This window comes from Cyprinus carpio, chromosome A11, assembly GCF_018340385.1.
Source record: "Cyprinus carpio isolate SPL01 chromosome A11, ASM1834038v1, whole genome shotgun sequence".
In the NCBI taxonomy this organism is placed as follows: Eukaryota; Metazoa; Chordata; class Actinopteri; order Cypriniformes; family Cyprinidae; genus Cyprinus; species Cyprinus carpio.
The window spans coordinates 12985173-13008703 of record NC_056582.1 but is presented as its reverse complement, the minus strand read 5'-3'; the positions used below and the strand labels follow the sequence as shown (position 1 = coordinate 13008703).

General features: G+C 36.5%; 3 protein-coding genes across 8 annotated transcripts in view; 2 read left to right on the top strand and 1 right to left on the bottom strand.

Moving 5' to 3' along the window:
- LOC109081825 (liprin-alpha-2-like) overlaps window positions 1–4999 on the bottom strand; it is a 92219-nt gene extending 87220 nt beyond the window's left edge. Inside the window, exon 1 of the mRNA XM_042766296.1 lies at window positions 4009–4999. Within this exon, the coding sequence (XP_042622230.1) occupies window positions 4009–4257 (249 nt within the window). The 5' untranslated portion in view covers window positions 4258–4999. The remainder of the gene's footprint in view (window positions 1–4008) is intronic.
- Window positions 5000–5416: 417 nt separating this feature from the next.
- tmem183a (transmembrane protein 183A) lies at window positions 5417–9868 on the top strand. 3 transcript variants are annotated; one of them, XM_042766294.1, is made up of 8 exons: window positions 5417–5650; window positions 5757–5846; window positions 6279–6443; window positions 6847–6931; window positions 7128–7308; window positions 7385–7465; window positions 7544–7699; window positions 8478–9868. In XM_042766294.1, the coding sequence occupies exons 1-8, from the start codon at window positions 5587–5589 to the stop codon at window positions 8661–8663; spliced, it is 1008 nt and encodes a 335-aa protein (XP_042622228.1). In that variant the 5' UTR covers window positions 5417–5586; the 3' UTR covers window positions 8664–9868. The 3 variants fall into 3 exon arrangements, with proteins under 3 accessions (XP_042622228.1, XP_042622227.1, XP_042622229.1); XM_042766293.1 differs by having other exon boundaries at window positions 5423–5650; window positions 6772–6931; XM_042766295.1 differs by lacking the exons at window positions 5417–5650; window positions 5757–5846 and adding an exon at window positions 6113–6202 and having other exon boundaries at window positions 6772–6931.
- Window positions 9869–10079: 211 nt separating this feature from the next.
- Window positions 10080–23531, top strand: part of LOC109082687 (transcription factor EB-like) — a 35146-nt gene continuing 21694 nt past the window's right edge. For all 4 annotated transcript variants that reach the window (XM_042766288.1, XM_042766291.1, XM_042766286.1 and 1 more), the window contains exon 1: window positions 10080–11022. The gene's annotated coding sequence lies outside the window, so the exon portion shown is untranslated. The remainder of the gene's footprint in view (window positions 11023–23531) is intronic.

The following is a 23531-nucleotide window of genomic DNA, read 5'->3' as shown; positions in this document are numbered from 1 at the left end:
TGGCATTCGGACAGTTCACCAGCCCTCATCTGCACTCCAGTTCTCCCTGAATGGACAAACACATTTGATTGACAGCACTGCTGAGAAGCCAACATCCCTAATAGACTATAATTCAAGACTGAGAAGGAGGATGCTAACTCGGCACAGTGGTAAACCCCACAAGTGCACAGGACACATATTTCAGTCAGCTGTCCTCGACAGTTGTCTTTAAGATGACCCTGCAGAATCAAGTCATGTATCATCACCATCATCAATACTGTCATCATGCTCCACATTAACAATACACTCATAATCGATAACACAGTGCCGATGAATTTCCAGGACCTCAATAAAAGCAAGGGTAGGCAATGTTGTCCTGGAGTGCCAATGTCCTGCAGAGTTTAGCTACAACCCTGAAAAAAAAAAAAAACACTTGTCTGTAGCCTTAGTAATCCTAAAGACCTTGATTAGGTTGTTTAGGTGTGTTTGATTAGGGTTAGAGCTAAACTCTGCAGGACAGCGGCACTCCAGCACCGACGTTGCCTATCCCTTCACTATAAGATTAAAAGCACAGCTTTGTGTTTGCAAACCTACCCCTATTAGCTGCCTGACAGCAATTACAGACCACCAAAACAGAAGTGATCATCCATGCCAAGGTATAATTAGCTTCATATACACTATGGACAAAAAGAAAGGTGGTGTGCTCTAAATGACTATCAATGAAACAGTCTACTGCACCTATAGTGGTCTATGAAACTACAACACAATGCAACTAGGGAGTTATTCATTGAATCATAAAGAGACTGAACTGAACTGATAGAACTGATATTTTGCGATTTGTGTAATTTTCTATGTGACCTGATTCTACAGTCAAGAACTGAATTAAGCTACACAGTAATAGACTGGTAAAATAAAATAAAACAAAATAAAATGTAACACTTTGTGATAAGAATTTCCATCTATACAAAAATAAAAATTACAGATATAAAGATACACTTTGCTCTTCAAACAGGGTCAGTTTTCATTTTTGTAAAACAGTTTTTTTTTTTTTTTATCCAAGGCTGCATTTATTTAATAAAAAGTACAGTATTGTGAAATATTATTGCAATATATATATATATATATATATATATATATATATACACACACACACACATGTTTTGCACTATGTCGATTTGGTACTCAAGAAAGATGTATTATTATCAATGTTAAAAAATGTTGTGCTTCTTATTATTATTGTGAATGCATTTATTTAAAAATATATATTTTTTGTAACATTATAAATGTCTTTACTGTCATCAGTTTAATGAATCCTTGCAAAATAAAATTTAATTATTTAAAAAAAAAAATAATAAAAATTAAATAATAAAAAATCTTTAAGCCAAAATTTTGACCATTAGTGTAAGTCAGATACCATTATTAACGCAAAACAGTCCTGGAGATCTAGATTATTTGCAACTAAGTGCCTCAAACTAAAACCCAAATATCTTTCAAAGAATTGATATCACTAACTTCTCTAGCTTTTCATCCTCAAAAGCATTCTTTGCATGCATCATCTCAATACCTTATAAACATGACTCAGTTTCCAGATGGACAGACAAGACAAAAAAAAAAAAAAAAACCTGCATGCCCATGCTCCCAGAAATTCAATCAAGACAGCCGATAAGATTAGAGCTTGCCATGTCAAGAGAGTGCTAACAGTCTGAGGTTCTGTGTCATTTGAGGATAAGTTGGGAGTTTTTAATGTAAACGTTGGCTGTAAGCTACATTAATTGGCCTCTTAGCAACAGTCTCACATGCATCAGATGAAAGCAGGCATTTTGCTTTGAACATGCAAGCAGCAAGAGAGGAAGTCCAATTTTCCTCTAGAGACAGAACAGTGAGGCATCTCTCAACTACAAAAGCTAGTCCTGGTCTCAGTTTTCAGGGTTCAGTCACCTCCTTTTAAACTAGTTTGAAAGTCTTAAAATTCTCCCATGGGCAGAGAGTTCCGGAAGATTCATATTACCCCAACTATTAACTGTCTGGATTAGCTGGATGACGTAAACTGATTTTGTTTTTGTTTTGTTTGTGTTAGGATTGTAGGTTTGGAGGTAGGGGGGGGGGGTGGGGGTAGGATAATGATACTCAGATGAATCGATAAATATCACTTGTGTCCTTGGCACTTGGCGAATGACCAAAAATAGCAACATGATACAGAAGAAGAGACAATAGTGCAAACCATCTACGGTCAGTCCTTTATTATTTGAACCGAAGCTTAACTGACCACTTAGTGTGCATACATTGCATACACCTCACAAAGAAAAAAGTAAATCATTTTGATGCATTTTGCAAAAATGTAAGGCTTTTCTTTAAATTGTAACCTTGTTGCCATTATTTGACTGGGATACAAGCACAATCACCACCGCTGATGTTTCTGGGACACTGGAAATTTCAGTAAATAATGCACCTTTGTGAAAACAAGCGTTTACCTGGCAACAGCTGTACCACAATGCATCCCCCATAATTGAGTGGGTCTGAGAAACTGCTAAACCCAAAATGAATAATAGATCGGTTTTAGCTCCTCTCTGCCGAAACAGCTAATCTGGAACCCTTTCTTCTGAGGACAACTGGTTTATATAACTACACATTTGCTAAACATTTCCACCACATAATAATAGTTACTTAAGTCAGAAACAATGGAGAAACCTTTTCTCATTGCCATATCCATTTGGCTACATAGAAAGGTTTCACAAAATCTTGTTGAAAACACAGCGTCTTCACACATCAGAAATCTGCTATTTCAAAAACCCAGAATTTTTTTTATTTTTTTTTTTTTTGCAAGGGAACCAACCCACAGCAAATTAGCTTTCAAAGTTGACATACAAATTGATGACATGACTGAATATTTTATAGAGTGTAACAGTTGGGTTCCAGAAATAAAAATCCATCCATTTTAGGGGATTTGATTTTGAACCATAACTTACAAACTGTTAAAGACAGACCTATTGTGAGCTGCAAGGTTGTTAATCGATGGTGTATGCTCTTGTTGCAGCCATCAGCCAATAGTGGAATTCCAGGTGAAAAAACTACATTACACATGATCCTGCAAAGGAATCTCCACCAATGAGCCAACTACACCCATCCACTCCCATGAAGCATGTGTATGACATGGACGTATTACGTATTATGCATACTATGCAAATAATGGATTCCATAATCATGCAAATAATGGATCACATAATCAGATTCCAAAAATTAAGTACTTGTAATTAGATTTAATTACATTGTTCTCGTAATCAGACTACAGTTATTTTCATTGATTACATGATTACATATTATTCACACAATAGCAATAAATTATTCATAATTTATTGATTCTCTCTAATTTCTCTTTTATTTTTTTTTATTTTTTTCTAAAATAGCCTATTGCTTATATACATTCAGAAAGTCTTCCAGTTTTGTGGAAATTCACACAAAGACCAGGCACTAGTCAGGTGGCTGTAATTACACAGATAATAGAGCCACACAGCATTTGAGCGCTGGATTTCCAAAAATCTTTTTAATTTTAATTTTAATATTTAATTTCAATATTACATCAACTACTGATGAACATGTTATTTTTTATTTGAATTATCACTCAGTAGGTATTTAACCATATATTACTTTGTCTTTGGAAGACTTTTGTCTTTCAAACACATTCAAATGCACAAATTCCCGTTATTTCATATTTACATGTAATGCAGGGATTTCCAAACTTTCTTTTAAACCTTTGGGTTATGACTCTCTAACCAATAGGCCACGACTTCCCCCTATATATATATATATATATATATATAATATATATATATATATCTATATATATATATATATATATATAGTCACCTTGGGAACTTTAATCTACTGTTAAACTTTAGCTAGTTGTTATTAAAAGGGACATTAAAATTAGCTTCTTGCACCATTTTAAGTTGTATAATTGGAAGTTATTGTAAGTCATTACATTACAACAGTAAGTTCCTGTGTGTACCTGTGTCAGGTATGTGAGTTTACCTGCGGTAGCGCGGAGTTGAGCTGTCTCTGAAGCACATCTCTCTCGTGAAGCACATCCTGGAATTTGGTCTGGGACTGGATGAGGGTCTCCTGTGTCTCCCGTAAAGACTCCAGCAGCTTATCTCTCTCATCCAACATATTCACCATCAGCTGTTCAAAATTAGACTCTGCATCCGTGCCGTTCTGAGAGCCTCTCTGGGAACTCACCGAGTCCCCCTCATTTATGGTTGGCATCACTTCACACATCATATTGCTCGGTGTTCTATGAAGTCTAAGTCAAATTAGAATTTGCTTTGATATATATATATTTTTTTAATTCAGGTTTGAGGTGCACTACTAATATTTAGTGTCATATAAATGCACATTAAACATGTCCATGTATTTTAAAATGCATATGTATCCTCTAATTGCATCCCTGTCTAGATTCATCACACACCTTGACCTCTCTGGTCCATGACTGTCGGCCTTTTCCGCTCTGACATTTTCCACCTAGTTTGACTTGGAAGTCAATACATTTCGCTGGACGCTCATTACGGCGTTCGCCACACGCATATTCCGATTTCAGCTGGTTGAACCTCGGCGCCCTTCGCTTTAACATCCACCAGTTGCCATTAACCTTTCAGAAAACGGTGTAATTCGCATCTGCCGCATCCTCCAGATCCCTCTGCCACCACCACCACCATCATCATCATCATCTCCCTGCACGGCGAGCCGAGCGAAGCGCTCCTCCCTCTACAAGCTCATTCCCGCTTGCAACACAGCGATTCCGCTATCTCCACAAACATTCGCTCATGTTTTAAAATATGAATGCACCGAAGCTCTGGTGGACGTGAAGGTTAAACGTCTTCCACGTCGTCGGCGAAAAGCATATCCACCCGGCGTGGCTCCGTACAGCTCGTGCAAACAGCGTAAAATCGGAGTTTCTCACATCAGCACCATGCGACCACACGACTGTCATGCACGAGACGGCAATGTGAGAAATTGTGTCACACGCAGCGCACTCTGGCGGCAGGCAGGTTCATATGAATGACTAGGATCTATAATTAAGTTTATATACACAGTTTTATTCATTTTAATAAAAAGTTATAAAAGCATGGTTTAGTCACATTGCTTTTATGTATATGGAAGTTCCCTGCAGCTATTTTCATAACCAAAAGAAAGAAAGAAAGACTTTTCTCAAGGTTCAATTGTCTTTATATCATTTAAATAGATTCCCCTATATATTTATTTGTAAAATTTTTGGTACTTTAACTTTATTAATTAAATTGCACGGATTCATTGTTAGTAAAGTAAGTCCATTTTGATTTCATGCGGACCTCGAAACAGCTGAGATGACGTCATGGTTTGTCGTTTTAAACGTAACTATTTTTTTCTTCTGCGTCCAGTCTGGGGAGTTGTTCGCTTTCTGAGATCTCGCGAGAATGTACGCGACCTTGAGCGTCAGTTCCATGATGGCTGAAGATCCTGGAGGAACTTTCCCTAATTTCACCCTCAATTTTATTGGTTTTTCGTTACCTCTGCTGGGAAGATGGCAGGGCACACAGCCTCGATAAACGGCCAGAGACCCCCGCTGTTGTCATGCCCAAGAAAGGGAACCGAAAACGGCTGAAATTTAGAGCCGAGGATGTTTGCTCGGAGTCAGGTAATGATAGAGTGAGGCGGGCCGATGTTATGATGTGTGTTTCTAATAGTCAAAGTCCATTCTTATATTAACTTAATTTCTTGTGTTACTTCATATTTTCTTACAGTAACTGTGGCTGACTATGCCAACGCCGATCCCGCCATCGTGAAGTCGGGCAGAGTTAAAAAGGCTGTTGTTAATGCAATTGAAAAAGAAGGTAAAATTAGAAATATCTATACAAGCCTATTCCCGCCACATAAGAACCAAAAAAAAAAAAAAAATATTCCCGCCACATAAGAAGCTTTGGTAAATAATAATTATGACACAGAATCATAATTGAATTGTCCTGTCATAATATGTTTGAAGCTCTGAATTAGACTGCAGATGTGCACTCCTGCTCCTGAAGCATTGATTTTTATTTCAGTTTTCCTTTATTGATTTGTCTTTTGTTATGATTTAGACTGCTTTTGGTAGCTTGTTTGGCTGATTCAGGTGTGTTTGATTAAAACATAAATCTCCAAAAGCAGGCCTAAACTGCCATGGGTCAGAGTGTTAAGAAGATGCTCTTGTCCAGTATGTTGGATAATTTAGTAGTAAAACATTTGACACTTCAAAACCAAAAAGTACCCTGATCTTAATTCTGTTTCAGTGAAATTACTCTGTGGACTCGAGGCATCCCAGGGTCCCGTGGAGGAAGTGCTGTCCTCTGCAGTCGGTGTGAGTAATGCCGCCCATGAGAGCAGTGATGAACTGGACTCAGAGGAAGGGGATGAAATCAAAGGTTCCCGCAAAAAGAAAAACAAAAGACGCAAAGGTAACGGCAGGGTGTTTTGTCCAGTGTGTTTTCAAACTGGGGTTCATGAAGGAAAATAAAATTAAAATAAAAACAAAACACTTATTAAAAAAATGATAGGCCTATTTTATTTGTTTACCTGCATGCCATTTGATCGTTTACCATCATCAGTGAATAAGCTAATGTCTCAATCTAAATAATCTCAATGGGTCTTTCAAGTAAATATTTTGGGTCAAAGGGTTCTGGTTGACAAAAAAAATTGGGAATCCCTGTTCTGATGTATTCCGATATTATTTGTTTTCTTGAGTTTGTTGAGATTTTAAGTAACGCCTGTCATTATGAATGTTAGAAAACAGTAAGAGCATAGATGGAGAGGAGTATCCCATTGATATTTGGCTTGTGCTTGCTGCATACATTCGGCCAGAAGACGTTTGCAGATTTTCTTTGATCTGCAAGAATGCCTGGACAGCCACGTGCACGGCTGCATTTTGGACACGACTCTACAAAAGGTAGGCAGCCAAAAAGTAGTATTAAAAGATGTTTTGTGGGGCCTCGTATAAGTCTTTAACAGTAAAAACGCTTCCAGAGCCAAGGCTGCTGAAAAACTGGGCAGCACTGTTGCACTCTGTTGGAGTTTTCTCCGTTCCCCATCCAGGGCATTTATGCATGACATTATTCCTCTTGATGTTTTTTACCTTTCCCCAGGCACTATAATCTTGATGCAGACCTCCCCGATCGCCTTCAACCTGATTCTATTGCAAAGATGCATTGTCTTCGTGCCCGTGTGATTCGCTCGCTTTTTCACTTATATGAGCCCTTTAGCTTGCGGGTGTCCAAAAGCCCTCTTCTCCCTGAATCTACGCCTACCACACTCCTCAGTTCCAAGGTGTGTAGACGTACTTTCATTTTTAAACCCATTTAATCTGAGGATTTTTGTGTTGATGCCTTTCTTGTTCCCACAGTGTTTGTTGTTTTGGGTCAACAAAGTCTCTGGAAGTAGGTCAGAGCCGATGTGGGAATTCAACTTCAAGTTTGTGAAACTGGTATGTTCACTGCATTGTTATAAAAGTAGAATATGAAATGATTCCACTGTTTTAATATTGTTGGCTATTCTTTTCTAGCCAACCAAGGGCAAAAATGGATGCAGTTTGAGTCTTCAGCTGCCCAGGCAGTATAAAGAGGTTCACACTAATCCAGACTCGGACTGTTATCTGCTGCGGGTCACTACCCTCAATTTCATTTTCACTTCTGTTGTGATGGGCATGACTTTAACTTTGGTGAGTGATGAGAGAATGTGTTTCAAATAATATTTTTACGTTGTTGAATTACAGGAGGATAAAATGTGTAATATTATCTCTGGATTGTTAATCATCACGTCATTAAGGCTGGAATACACTACGTGACTTTTGCCAGAATTTTTGGCCCGATTTTCAGTCTGGAAGAGTTTATGGTAGTTATGGTATTTCTGATGATCTGAGATTTCACAAAAACATCACACAGTGTATAATGGGCACAGACTTCCTTCTCGTTTATTTCTAAATCTTCAGTTTTTGATTTGAGTTTTTGAGGATATCAAGTAAGTTTGATACTGAACTGATTTTGCAACGTTTTTATTTTTTCATCTCGGGACGAGAAGTGTGAGTTTAGAACAAATTTACAGAACAACTTTAAAGTCTGAGAGTGTGTGATCCTCAATTGTTTATTTTAGCATGCCCAGTTTTTTTCTCTGTAACCATTTACAAAGTCAGCAAATGTATGATGCCTACTGTTTGAAATTCTGTTCAGACTTTAAACGTGTAGTGTATTCCAGACTTCAGGAAGTTGCTCCTTTTTGAGCTTGATGGCACTTGAAATTTGTAGTGCTAAATCTGTAGCCTCAGGAACTTCAGCATTTGAGCTTGATGGCACTTGAAATTTGTAGTGCTAAGATGCTTAGCGGTCTAGACGCAGCTGAATATTCCACATTCCTTTTTGATTAATGTTTTATTTATTTTGAAAATACAATTCATGCTGAGTTCATAAATGACAATGAATCATTCGCTCCTTGTCTTTCAGTTCACCATTAATGTGAGCACAGACATGAGGCACCACCGAGTGCGCCTGGAGTTCCAGGATTCACCAGTAATTCGCGGGAAGAAGCTTAGGGGTGAACAGGGGGTGCAGGTAGTGCTGGACCCTGTCCACAGCATGCGCCTCATGGACTGGTGGCACCCTCAGTACCCCATATTCTCATATGATTAGACTGATTAACTCCAATCTTGTCAATTACAGAAACATTGCAGAAGCCAATTCTAGCCTGTTTCGACCAACCCTAAAGTCCTGGCTTGGCAGTTGAATTTTACACTTAGTGTGGTACTTTTATGGACACATTAGTTTTGATTTGTAGCCCAAACTCAAGGTCTCAAGACAATGTATGTGGCAGTTAACTTTAATAGTCTGGGTGGCTGCCATATTTAATTTGATTGGTTTCACTGTAGAAGTACAGAAGATAGAAGTCGATTCAATATGTCAGTGATTCTCAATCCTGTCCTGGAGTACCCCCAGCCCTGCACATTTTGTGTGTCTCCCTCATCTATCACACCTGATTCAACTCATCATCTCATTAGTGGAGACTGCAAGACCTGAATTGGGTGTGTCAGATATAGGGAGACATACAAAATGTGCAGTGCTGGGGTACTTCATGGCGAGGTTTGAGAAGCACTGCAATGTCATGCTATAATAATTAGTTGTTGTTGATTTTTGTTTTTTCTTCAATAGCATTCTTGAGATTCACCTTAATTCTTTAGATTTCTCATTCTGTCTCTCTGCAAATTTATAAATCGGTAAACTAAATGACCATTCAATCTATTAAAAGAAAAATCCTGTATTAAAAAACAAAAGATCTATTAAGGCAAGTCAACTCTGGAGAGGTATAGTGTAACCCATTTTGAAAACCCTTTAGCCTGGTGTTAGATTTAGGGGCAAAAAGCTAAGACTATGTATACAGTACTTTCTGTGGGCCAAATCTGAGTTCAGCTTTACTGCTGTGCATGCTTGACTAGTTAAATCACATCTAATTGACTGCATTGGCGAGGGAGTTTCTATGTGTTGTAGATAAGTGTCTATAGCAGGGATGCCCAAACTCAGTCCTGGAGGGCTGGTGTCCTGCAGAGTTTAGCTCCAACCCCAACTACACGCATCTGAACCAGCTAATCAAGCTCTTACTAGGCAGACTAGACATTTCCCAGCAGGTGTGTTGAGGCAAGTTGGAGCTAAATTCTGCAGGACACCGGCCCTCCAGGACTGAGTTTGGGCACCCCTGGTCTATAGTTAAGGGAATGTTATTGTTTGTGATCAAGAGGAGTTATTAAATCCATAGATAAAACCAAAGTTAAAATGTATTTCCTTCTTACTATAAAATCCAGAAGTTGTTTTTGTGAAGTAAATTGTTTCTTTTTAATTTGAAGCTTGTGTTTTGTTTTAGACTGGAAAACAAAGGCACTGGTGTTTAACACCTATTGAATAAGAAATGCCATAATCAGTGTGTTTTGTGTTTGTCCTGCATGGGAAAGAATGGGATCAATACTGACACCCTGTGGGCCAATCTGAAACAACATCTGAACCCAACCACTAAAGCACTGCACATGCAGATTTTATATATATATATATATATATATATAAAATATAGGTTTCATGTAGCTTGTCTTTCATTGCAATGCCACTGGATTTATCATTGAATTACACACGCATATTATTATACTTACTGGAATGCATATGGACATAAAACAAATAGTGAATACTGTGACCAATCAAAAAGACGTGTTCAAGAGATCTGTGTGATTGAGATAATATAGTCAACTGCTCTGCTTCTGTGTTCCACCCTGTGAAGATATATTTTGCAATAGTAACCGACTGACTTTATATTATCCTTTAATTTGGGAAATATAATACCTGTAAGATTATAATAAAAACATTTCATCTTAACCTAGTTAAACTTATGATATTGTAAGTAATTTAAATGTATTTAATTATTTAATTGTAAATGTTATGGCAGCCCTATGAACTAAGTAGGAAAAGGGTGAAATTTGGCATACAACATTTTCCAACTGCTAAGCACCGGCGACTTTGTAGTAACAGAAAAAAAAATCATTTGCAGGCAGAATTTTGTTTATATATGTTAGTGTATTACTATACAAGTGTTTACTTTGTGACAAAGTCTAACTATAATATAAAAAGTATAATTTCTACTACAATTGTTTTTTTTTAAGATATGAAAAAACATTTTATTATTATTCTTTTTATTGATTTACATTAAGATGAACTACACTTCCCACAATGCTCTGTAAGCGCTGCGATTGGTGGCTGCAGCTGTCACAAGAGCTTACAGGTGACTGGTGTACAGCGCTGTCACATCACACAGCGCAGTCAGAAAACAAATCGCACATCACACAGGGGAGTGAGTTCTGCTGAAATTATCAAGAAGTTGTTAACGGTGCTCTTTTGAAGTTTCGCTTCCATACGAATGCAGAGGGAAATGATACCAGGTTGAGTTTAAGACTGCACAATTATCGCTCCTTTCCAAAAACTACGTCCCAACTTTGTACTTTCTGACCTTCAGCGGGTAAGTGATACAGTCCACTGAGCTCCGCTCTTGTGTCTAAATAAGTCTGCCTCTGCTTGAGTTGCATTCATTTCCAGCTTATTCTATAGCGACAGTATTTACATAGTCCTACATAGTTTACATGTTAACAAAACACAGAACCCTAGTTGGTGCGTATGCTTTTCGTTTTTTTTTTTTTTTTTTTTTTTGAAAGTCATTGAATTTGGTTAGAGGGATAAGCGACTCAAACTGTAAAATGATAAACCAAGTTATACTTTAAATTATTGTATTCTCAAGTTTAGTAGTCTTTGCTTCCTGGCGTCTTTGAGATTAAATATTAGATATAAATTAATATATTTAATTAAATGTTCACATGCTGTTCATGCTTTTATTGTTGGCGCACAGCCATATAGTGCTGTTTTACTGATACCTGATATGGATAAACTCTAAATATGTATAAACAGCGTTGGCGATATGTCTTATGTAATGCGAACAGGCGCAACGCAAGCCACACATAATTTACACATAATGTACAAATATAGCGCGCAAGTTATTTATAAGCATAAGGCCTTCAAATACACTTTCTAGTCTAACTGAGAACATGACAACTTCAGTATAGTTATATATACAATACCGTTTTAAAGAGCACATCAAACCATATTTTCCGAATAACCTCCATAGTGTCATTAAGGTTATGAATAAAAAGCATATTCAAGTAGACTTGCAAGTGTATGTGTGTGTGTGTGTGTGTGTGTGTGTGTGTGTGTGTGTGTGTGTGTATATATATATATATATATATATATATATATATATATATATATATATATATATATATATAGCCTGTGTATGTGTGTGTGTACGTAAATTGTCGGTTTTAATTTCAGTTTATATAATTACTTTGTAGTGAACAGTCATTAATTTTTGTGCAGAATTCTCACTATAATACTGACCACAGGGCTAATGGTCTTTTGAGGGTCTAGCTAGTTGTATTTTAGCATTGGTTTCGTTTATTCAAGTATCAGATAACCCAGACAATAAAAACCGGTGCGTGGTTCCAGTATAATCCTGTATAGCCTATGTACTGTAATGTAATGTGAAGAAGTGAACAATGTATGGAGGTTTTTGGCTCAATGAAACTGATAGTATCAAGTTAATCTTGTTTGATTGTTGTTGCGTGTCTTTTCCCTCTGCCATCCAAGTACACCTCTACTAAGAAAAATGACAAACGTTTAATCAATGAGGCTGTTAGAAATACATATTTTCAGAAACCTTAATCAAGAAAAAAAATACTTGTTATAAAAAATGATGTAAGGATGGTTGCATTAAACTTTAAGATGGATTCTAAACAATGACTAAGAGTCAGGGAAAAAATTCTGCCTTGTGCTTTGTGTTTTTCACTGAATTGGATGGGCCTATCCAAATGTTGTCTCCGCTGCTTCCTATATACTGTAGTTCAGCTGAATCATCCATAAAAGATATTTTCTGACATGCCAGAAAATCAAGTTCACCCACAGGTCATATCAGAAACCTGGAGGCTTTATGTCTCCTCTCTGATGGTAAGAGATAAACACATGATCCTATCGCAGGTGTGGCTCTGCAGCCTTGTCCATCACACGCGTTGACACGTTTGACCGGTGCATGTAATCCAATCAAAGTTAGGGTGTTAGGTTGCAGTTATGTGTTTGTTTTGATGCATTTGAGTGACTTGAATCAGATATACACAGAAAGGAAGACAGTATGGCTGATGAAAGGTAACTCCAGAACAGTCACCTCTCCCACACACCCATGGACACATAAACACCCAGCAGCGAGGACAACGCTAAACACATTTGTTGCTGCGCATTGGTGTTTGGGTTGGCTTGCTGTTGCTTTGTTTCCATTACACTTCCTTCAAGTCGAGCATTTTAGTTGAACATAAACTATACTGGCGTTAATTCTAGACATGATCCCGTGGTCTTGAGTGAAAATGAGCTGCAACTGGAGGTACTTAAGTGGAACAATACGTCGGTGTACACAAACGAACAATGTTCTGAATTCCTCCCCTTTTTCATATATAGGCTGTGATGTACTGTAATAGTCAAAAGTAAAATAAAACTGACTGCTATAGTATCAACATTTGATGTAATTGTAGTTCAGTATTGTTTGGTTGAATAATCAGCACACAATGTTCAAGCCATACCTTTGAAAAAAGGCCAAGATGTGCCTTTTTTTTAGCCAGTTCTTGCATCAAATTATGTGCCAAAAGCCTGCTTTGTAGATATAACCCTTTCCTTTAAATGTGAAACCAAATTTTGTTCCTCTCTGCTTGTTTTCACAATGCTAGTCTGAGGTGATACTTGAAGCTGATGGAGCGTGGAGAGAGAGAGAGAGAGAGAGCAGTGGGCCATTTAATGCAGCAGCTGTTCTCAACAATGACAGAGGCATTACTGACTGAGAAGAGCAGAATGTACTGTGGACGTGTACAGATACAGCTCTCTGTTCTCTTTCTAAAACCCGGTGAGACCAATTGCAGGAATTTCTTTGGTCGTTGCGAAAAATTTGCAGTCTTGGTCAGCTTAAGCCGGGCTCACACTACAGGAGTTTTGAAATCATAACCGATTTTGAAATCTGGCTGCAGCACACACATAAGGAGAATCTTTGCATATTATCTTCCCTCAGATCTTAAGCATGCACACACTACAAGATCTGAACATCGTGGCGCATCACACACTACAAGATTATCATGCCAGCGGGAGCGCCTCACATCTTAAGCAGCAGATTGTCACTGATATTTATGTTTACATATGTTAGCTAGCGTGCTTGCACGGTTCATTCAAAACTGTGGTGATTTCACTCCAGTGCTTCTCTTTCTCCTTACGGTTGTGATGCATTATCAACACATTATACAGACAGTCGTTTTACTACAAAATGTCAAGAAACAGTTTCCTCTGTCTCCACTATCCAACGGAGCCGTACATCAGCTGTTTTGCGGTTTTGCGCATTGGCTGTGACGTCATCATATAGCCATCATCATCCCGATTTAAATCCTAAATTTCAAACATGTTTGATATTAATCGGGGCTGCCCCGATTTGTGTGAGAGCAGATCGGGAGGTGCAAGATTCGATCTGTGAATGCCTCACATGACCAGATAATCCGCATTGAACATCAGGACCGATCGAGGTGCTCGACAAGATGTTTGCTCCGATTCTCGGGAGGGGGAAATTGGGGCTAAATCAGGCTAAAAATCCTTTAGTGTGAGCCAGGCTTTAGGTGACTTGGTCAAGATTTCTTGCATTTTGCATTGATTCTTGCTGTTCGCAACTTCTGGTTCATACAGAATTTGAGGTGCAGCCACAGTTACCGTTGCTCTCTGAAATTTTACAATTAAAATCCAGTCATTTCAATGGGAATTGGCGGGATGAAAAATCTGGCTTGTTGGGCATCCAGTGACACAGAACCTTCCTTATGCAAATTTCTTGTCGGGTTCAAGTTTTTGCTAACTTTGTCATGTGTATTCACAGCGCCAACCAACAGCAAACCTCTAGGTTCATGAGAGCACTCTGTACAGTCACAGATTTGTAATTTAGCAATAAAACAAAACTGAAAATCCACATTGGACAAGGCGTTCATCTTGGAGGTGTCTATTCGAACAGTTTTATGAAACATTATACTTCAGTATGATAAAATAATACATAAAAAAGAAGCTGTTTGGAAAGCCGTTATTTAGGGTTCATTTATTGCTAGCTGTCAGAACAGATTTGGATGTGTCTCTCTTCCTTTCATTGTAATATCTCACTATATCACTTTTTTTTTTTTTTTTTTTTTTTTGTGATTATGAATTGACACTAACCAACAGTAAATGTGATGATGTGTATAGCCCCGTTTAAATTTAATGTGCTAAAATGAGGGTGCAACAAAGCCTATTCTGTCAATTGTGACCAGAGTTTTATATTTTACAGTCTGACATTAAAAACAGTTACATTTAGCAGACGCTTTTATCCAAAGCAACTTACGTTGCATTCAGGCTATACAATTTTTTTTTTTTTTTTTTTTAAACCTAACATGTGTTCCCCTGGGAATCAAACCCACAACCTTTTGTGCTGCTAACGCAATGCTCTACCACTGAGCCACAGGAACACCTTAAAGAAAAAAAGACAGCTAATGTCATACAATCTAACAAGCAAAACTTGTAAAGGCTAAAAAAAAAATTGCACAGCACATGCCTGCTGCAAGTGATCCAGATAGACCCTGTGTAGTGGTCATTAATGGCTAGTTTACTTTTTCTCTTTTTTTCTTTTGTCAAACACAAAAGATATTTTGAAAAATGTCTCAGTGTTTCTTTTGTGAATGGGTCCAGTGTTGTTTTGGACCCCACTGACTTTCATTGTATAGTATGCGCTGTCATTGTATGTTTTTGTCCCACAGAAGAAAGAAAGTGACATACAGATTTGGAACAACATGACACAATGTTCATTTTTGAGTGAATTATACCTTTAAAACATCTATGAGAAGCTTGAATGTGAAAATTGAAACGCTAAACAATTGGACTTAAAAACACCTGTTTTGATTTATTATGTAACTATAATTAATGTGCAAATTGCATAATATTTCCATACTCATAGTGTAGCAGACAGATTCAGGACATCAGCTGCTGTTGTTGCAATCCAACCTGAAACCAGACCAGGCGGTCCTGTTCTTATGTACACATGCACGTAATATCCTGTTTAACTTCAACCTCATCTTCACTGTATGCATTAGAAGGGAGTGAAGATAATGTGATCAGTGGCTGCACTGCTTGAAGAGTCTTTAGGTTAGTCGTTTAGTCTTCAAGATAATCAAAGGTATATCAAAGTGTACATGGGGAGCATGAAAACAGTAAGGGGTGTAGTGTACTCAGTGTACTGGGCAATGTGAAGGTCAGGAAGTGCAGAATGATATTGGGTCCAGAGGCATAGGCCAGACGGCCCTGACCCTGTACCTGCCCCTTTATAGTGGTTTCAGGTGCTTCCCTATAGCTGAACGCCTGGTTCTGTGACAGTTATTAGAGGAAAACAGTGATGCAAATATATTTTAAGCTTATACAGTGGCTGGCTATAGAAAAGAATCACCCCCATTAAAATAATCACATTTTGTAGTTTTGTAGCTTGAAATGCAGATGGACACAGTTTTTGTTTTATCCAGCTGTATTTATTTAGTGAATTTTGTGTATTCCAAGTGAAGGTTATAACATCAAAGTGTAAGATATAACAATGAAATTGTGTGTATATAAATGAAAAAACAGAATCACTGAGTTGGAAAAAGGACCACCCCCTGCTAAAATGACTTGTAAACTCAATCAAGTGTAGCTAATCACTTTCTCAATAGCACACAAAGCCATTTGACTTTCAACTGTGATCAGCTGTGGTCATTTTGATCAGCTCAGCATGAATAGAGCTTTCCTGGTTTCAGTATTTGATAGTGACTGAAGCAAACAGTCAACTATTGGTGGTAAGGCACTGTCAAAAGATCTCTGGGATAAAGTTGTGGACAGGCACAAGTCAGGAGATGGATACAAACAAAATTCAGAGTATTTATCAATGCATAGAAGCACAGTGAAGTCTATTATTAAGAAGTGGAAGGTATTTGGTACAACACAGACCCTCCCTGGATCAGGATGTCACTCCTAACTGGATGAAAGAGCCAGGAGGAAACTGGTCCGAGGGGCGACCAAGAGCTCTGAAGCAGTTGCAGGAATTCCTGACAAAGAGTGGTCATTGTGTGCATGTGACAACAATATCACAAATTCTCCTTAAATTTGACATGAATGGGAGGGTTGCAAGAAAAAAGCCACTCCTCAAGAAAGGCCACAAGCAGTAAGACTGAGCTCTGCCAAAATGTACCTTGACGATTCCACAACGATTTGTGGACTGTAGTCCACAAACACCATCAAATTTAACTGAACTTGAGCAGTTCTGCAGAGAAGAGTGGGCAAAAATCGCAAAGTCTACATGTGCAAAGTTAGTAGAAATATATCCTTTTTCCAACACAGTGATTCGTTTTTTTGTTTTTCCTGACATGTTGGTGTTATATCTTTCACTTGGATGTTATAAGCTGCACTGAGTAAATACTGGATAAAACAAAAACGCTGTCCGTCTTCATTTCAGGCCTTAAAGCAACAAAATGTGATTTATTTTAAAGGGGGTGATTCTTTTCAGATTCTTGCCAGAAATATCTTATCACACAGACAGCTGTATATCTCATTTCATGTTCGCCTTCAGCCTTCTTTCGAGTATTTTTTTTTTATTTAAATTTTTTTATTAACATTTTGCCAGTAACATTTGACATTTGAAAACATAGTGTTATATTCCAATTAAAGTTAGCCTTTAGCAATGATCAAGAACAAACAATCTGTTACAAGGGATTTAGAATAATAACAAGTTAAAAAAGTAAGCTTCTTTCGAGTATTTGCAGTACATTCGTAAGACAGACGCAAGTGTCGGTATGTACTGAAACTTAGTAGTTTCACCATACTTGGCTGTATGTTACGTCACATTCATCACATTAAAACCAATGGTTTAAAAACATAAATATAAAAGTGATGAGAGCAATCCTATGCTTTTCCCACCTTCTCCTGCGCTGTCATTACTAAGCAACGGGGTAAACAGCTGCTTGATGACACAAACGAACCACGATTCGGACCCCCAAAAAAATATATAAACGTAGTCCAGCAGGGGGAGGGGGGAGCAATCGAACTCTGGTTCGGACCAGGCAATCGAACCAAGTGTAAAAGCACCAGTCTCATATGACAGGGTTCAGATGCATATTGCATAAAAAAATGGGGAGTGTTGGTTAATCTCCTGTTCCAGTCTGATTTTTGTAAAACAAAACCGTGTTTGGGCCTTTTTATATGGATGGCTCTAGGCACTCATTTGTACCAACTTGTTGATAATATGTATACTTTAGGTTCTAATATGCACCCTTTAGGGGTAAATAAGGTACAAAGGTGATAGCTTTTGTAAATTTTTTTTTTTGTGAGTTTACAGTTGTCCTATGTTGGCACTGAGTTAACATATTGTGAGTGAGTGAGTGACATACAGCCAAGTATGGTGACTCATACTCAGAATACGTGCTCTGCATTTAACCCATTCAAAGTGCACACACACAGCAGTGAACACACACACACCGTGAACACACACCCAGAGCAGTGGGCAGCCATTTATGCTGCGGTGCCCGGGGAGCAGTTGGGGGTTCGGTGCCTTAACCAGGGCCCCTCAGTCGTGGTATTGCCGGCACGAGACTCGAACCCACAACCTTAGGGTTAGGAGTCAAACTCATTAACAACTAGGCCACGACTTCCCCATTGTGTAATAATAACAATTGAAATGACATTTGTTAGTTTTCATCCCCACATCGTCTTGTTACTAAAGTGTGCAATGTTTATGTCAGCATCTGTAAATCTCACATGCCTAAACATGGACATGGTTGCTTTCTTTACCCTCTGACTAAGGTCCCAAAGCATCCTGTCTCTCTTTCTCAACCTTTCTCTCTCCACACACATGCCAGATAGGCCAAAGGCGGGCATAGTTGCCATACTGTTGATTAAATGCTGCTAGTTTTGAGTGGGGGAGCCAGAGAGGGAGGTGGATCCTGCAATGTAATGTAGCATAAGTGACGCTGACAATCGCAAACAGTGTTCTGCCTCGACCAACGCTCCTAATCTCACAGCATATCTCATTTGGTCATGGCTGATCTCAAGGCATTCTTGTTTAAACCATTGCCAACAAATTAATCCTCTTGTATGTCTCACTTAGGGGTCAAACTAGTAAATTTTTTTTTTTTTTTATAAAATGAATGTAATATATTTTGTTTCAATAATATTTGTTATTAGGGTTATTTTTGTTAACTAGAACTAAAATTGTAAAAAAAAAAAAAAAAAAAAACTTAAAAATAAAATAATAAAATAAAACAACAAAAAGACAAACTTAAACATATTTTATTTCAGCTAGTTTCCAAGGCAATGTTTCTCATTTCCATCTAATTTTACTTGATGTACTAACATAACTAAACAAACTAAAAATTAATAATAAAAAACTATATAGACATATTTAAAAACAACAAAAACTAAAAATAACAAACACTCAACAAAATTATTAAAATTAAAATAAAACTAAAATATATATATATATATATATATATATATATATATATATATATATATATATATATATATATATATATATATAATATATATATATATATATATATATAAACAAAATTTATAATAGTATCTCAATGATATTAACATAACACTGATTGTTTGTATTTTGAGGGGATTTCATGATACTAGACAATATTCACCTCTTAATTATTTAGCATTTATGTCTATTAAATACTGCAAATATTAGAACAAAACAAATCATATTTTTAATGAATACAGTGTTTAAGTTAAATATATAGCAAAAGTATTTAAAGTCCAACGCATATAAGGAAGATTGGTGTCATCTGATAGGAGAAATAAAGGAAAACGTATATAATAGCACTATAAGAGTATTATCAACTATTTATTTAGATATTATCAAAGACTACTTCATCAAGGCTGATTTGTAGATTGTACAAAAAATGCTCTGTATTTTTTTTACATTTTCATATTTCCCATTCATTTTATATGCAAAAATCACAAATATTACTATTTTAAGACCATTTAGCCTTTTGTATTCATGTCCACATTTTTTGTGGTGATATAGTAAGTGCCACAAAAGTTCCAGGTTTCATACCATTCCAGTAAAGTGAAAAATTTATCAATATTAATAATTATCACGATAAATTTTTATCTTTATTTCTCTCAAGTTTAACGGCAGATGTTTGCTCCTAAGTGAAAGTTGTAGAAACCAGACTGTTAATTGTGGTTTTAAACTACTCTTTATGGTCAGAACATGGCAAACACTTCACATTTTTGAATTTTTTACACTTTTCTAGTCATTTTTTCCGTAACAAAATAAATGTCAATATGGAAAAAATAATTTCTTAGTATCTGCATCATGTTCTAATGAGTGATATTGTTTTAAATCATGAAACAGGTTTGTGTTCCTGACTCTGATGATGTGTATCTTAATATCTTAATATCTGCAATATTAATAACATTATGTAGGTTATTTATGTCTCTTAGAAATGCACATTTGACAGTAGCTTGAGTTAGGATGAAAATGTAAATGTATGTTTATTATCAAAAACAGTAACATCTGTAAAAATTGTAACAACCTCATATTTATATGGTGAAATGTAATTATTCTCACTGAGTTTTATTAAAATTAACCAATGGTATTTCACATTAGCATACATTTAGATCATGATAACCACAGTTAAAACCACACATAGCACCTCGATACCTCTGTAAAAATGTAACTATGGTTTCTAGGTATTTGTATGAAAATACATTAAATATAAATGCACAAACACATAGCTTAATACTGTAATACTGTAATTATATTCCATTACTTCTTTAATACATTTAATACGTCTACATTAATAATATAATAAAATTTGATGTGAATATCCCACATTTCTGAAACAATACCATGGTGCAATCACAGTAAATCCATTGTAAATGATGGTGATTTGTCGATTTAAAGTCTTCTGACTGTATCGTTGTGCAGTGTTTCTGCTGTTTTCAGCACTGTTTCATCTGGCTTTAAACTAGTTTAAATCGCAGAGTCATATGTTCTTCACTGAATTCAAGCACTTCACACTGGATCTCATAGCGCTGTTTAGTGGCGCGTGACCGAGACTCATCAGTGAAAAAAACGCATCTGCTCTAGTGAGCTTGCGCTGCGCTGCCATTTGAACTTTGAAGCAGAGCGGATAAATGCTCTGTGTGACACGGTTCAAATGAGTAGCGCTGTTTCCTTACACTTTTGGTGGAAACATTATAAAATGACCATTTATCGAACTCTTCATATCGTTTTATCAAGGGAAAAAAAATATACCGCAATAATCATCGTTATCGTTTTATCACCCAGCCCTACTTTTGGGATTGCCCTCATACATCTTAATGTCATTGCAAAATGCATGAGTAAGTTTTAAGTTTCCGCCTGATCAGAAAAGCTGATGGAAAATAATAGAAATGCCAGACCAGCCGGTTTAGACATAGTCAGGGTCTAGAAATATCCTTCTTTCCATAGGCTATTGTCAGGAACACAACAGTTCCTTGGTCATAAGCATGGCCTCCTACACGGGAGCTGGAGCATTGCAACAGGCCCGCAGCTGTTCAGACCAATGAAATGCAGTTTTGTCTCTGGCGCTCCTTCTATGGTCCAAAATACTACTGTAAATACATTGTTGTCTGTATTTAGTTTAATAAACTGCCTCAGTGTGTGCGCACAAGGCTGGTCTTGTCTCGCATGTTGAATGTCAACAAGCCGTTGAAACCACTTTGCAACAGTTAGCATCTGTGAACGTTTTTCTGTCATTGTTTATCGTTTTAAAAGCCCCACAGCGAGGTCTCTTTGGAGGAAAGGTCTCTTGTTTGAGTACTTTTCAGAGGTCACAACGCCTGAATGGAAGTGCATGGTGTCCAGCCTTTTATAATCCATCATGCACCTTCCAAACAAAGCCGAAAAAAAAAAAAAAAAGAGCTTTGAATTGATCACAAAAGTCAGCCGAGAAGGGAATCTTCAATACTGTGGAGATTGAAGTTGATGGGCATTTGAATATATACTGTTTCGGTCTGTTATTATTAAAGCTTCATGACATCACAGCTGAGCTATGATAGGCAGATTCATATTAGTTTGGCATCAAATCAGAATCTGTAAACTTCCATAAATGCCCACAGACATTTTGCTGTCTCATTGTAATTTTGGTAACTTTGGTTTGTGGCCATGGTGAACCAATTTGTTTTTTTTATGTTTAACCTTTAGAAGTTATGCACACATACGATTACAAAGCAGTTCCTTGTTTGGTATGTTCAGCAAGTGCTTTAGAATATATTTTTTTCCTTGAAATTTCCCACATATTACTGACAGACTGAAATCATTTGTTATTTTTAATATGCCAATGGTTCTCAACTGATGGGTTTTTACTATGAAAATGCAAATAAAACACTTCCCATTTACCAATTTCCATTTTCAAATTATTTGCATATTATACACTACCATTCAAAACTTTACGGCTGTGAAATTTTATGTTTTTGAAAGTATTGTGTAATCACCAATGCTTTATTTATTTATTTATTTATTTTCCCTTAATTTCATTTTATCAAAAAACATTACTGTTTTCTATTTAAAATATTGTTTATTCCTGTGACGGTAAAGCCAAAGTGTTTTAAAGCAACCATTTAATTTATAAATGTGTACTGTTTATTATATTTTTGTGGAAACCGTGATACTTTTCCCCCAAGATTTTTGATGAATAAGAAGTTCAAAAGAAAAGCATTCATTTGAAATATATTTTTTTGTTACATTATAAATGTATTTACTGTCACTTTTGATTTAATTTAATTTAATGCATCCTTGCCAAATAAAAGTATAAAAACACCTTTGAATGGTACTGTATATGCAGTATTCCATAGCAAATTTAACACATTTCAATTTCTCTAAGGACATTTTTAGCACCTTTTATACTATCAACAAATTTGTTCCTGTGTAAAATTTGGATCCTGAGGCCAAACCATTCAAGAACCACTGTTATACTGGAAATCAAGCTATTCATAACAATTTGAGACCTTTAACTAAGTTGAAAAATATCAGCATGAAAACTTCATCTAAACGTCACAGAACACCATTATGCAGAAATCAGTTATTTTTTATTCATACATGATCTAAAGCAGAGGTGGGAATTATTCAGACATAATGCAATACTCATTTCTTGTAAGTAACATCTTGCTTCCTCTGAAATCATCCTTCCATCAGTCTTTGTTTTGTCTGATTGTATAATTCATTACTTGGAGTTAGTTGAACTATTGAACTAATTCTTCGGGGCAAATCATGGTGTCATTCCTTAAAATGCATCTACCAAGTGCACTTTATGTAAAATTTTACAGAATATAAACAGCTTATATAATAATATTTCATGTGTATTTTTACGACCATTAGGGGGAGACACAGTGTGACGTCTGTTTTTTTTTTTTTTTTTTTTTTAATTCTGAAAGCAGCATTTTTATAAAAAGTTACTTTGGCTTGATCTTACATGTTAGGAAAGCTCTCACTATATCATGTTTCCTGCTTTCCAACAATTTCACCAATTCACATTTGCAATTTAGCAGACACTTTTATCCAAAGCTACATTCAAAGCACAGATTTTTGCCAGAATATTTACTCACCCTCATTTCATTCCAAATCTATACGACGTTGCAGAACACAAAAGAAGATATTTTGATAATTAAAAAATGGTTCTTGAGCGCAATATCAGCATATTAGAATAATTTCTGAAGATTGCTGAAAAGTCAGCTGTCCCATCACATGAATAAAATACTTTTTAAAAATATATTCAAATAGAAATTAATTAATATTACTGTTTTTACTGTATTTTTACCAAATGAATGCAGCTGTTGTGAGCATAAGAGTCTTCTGAATTTCGA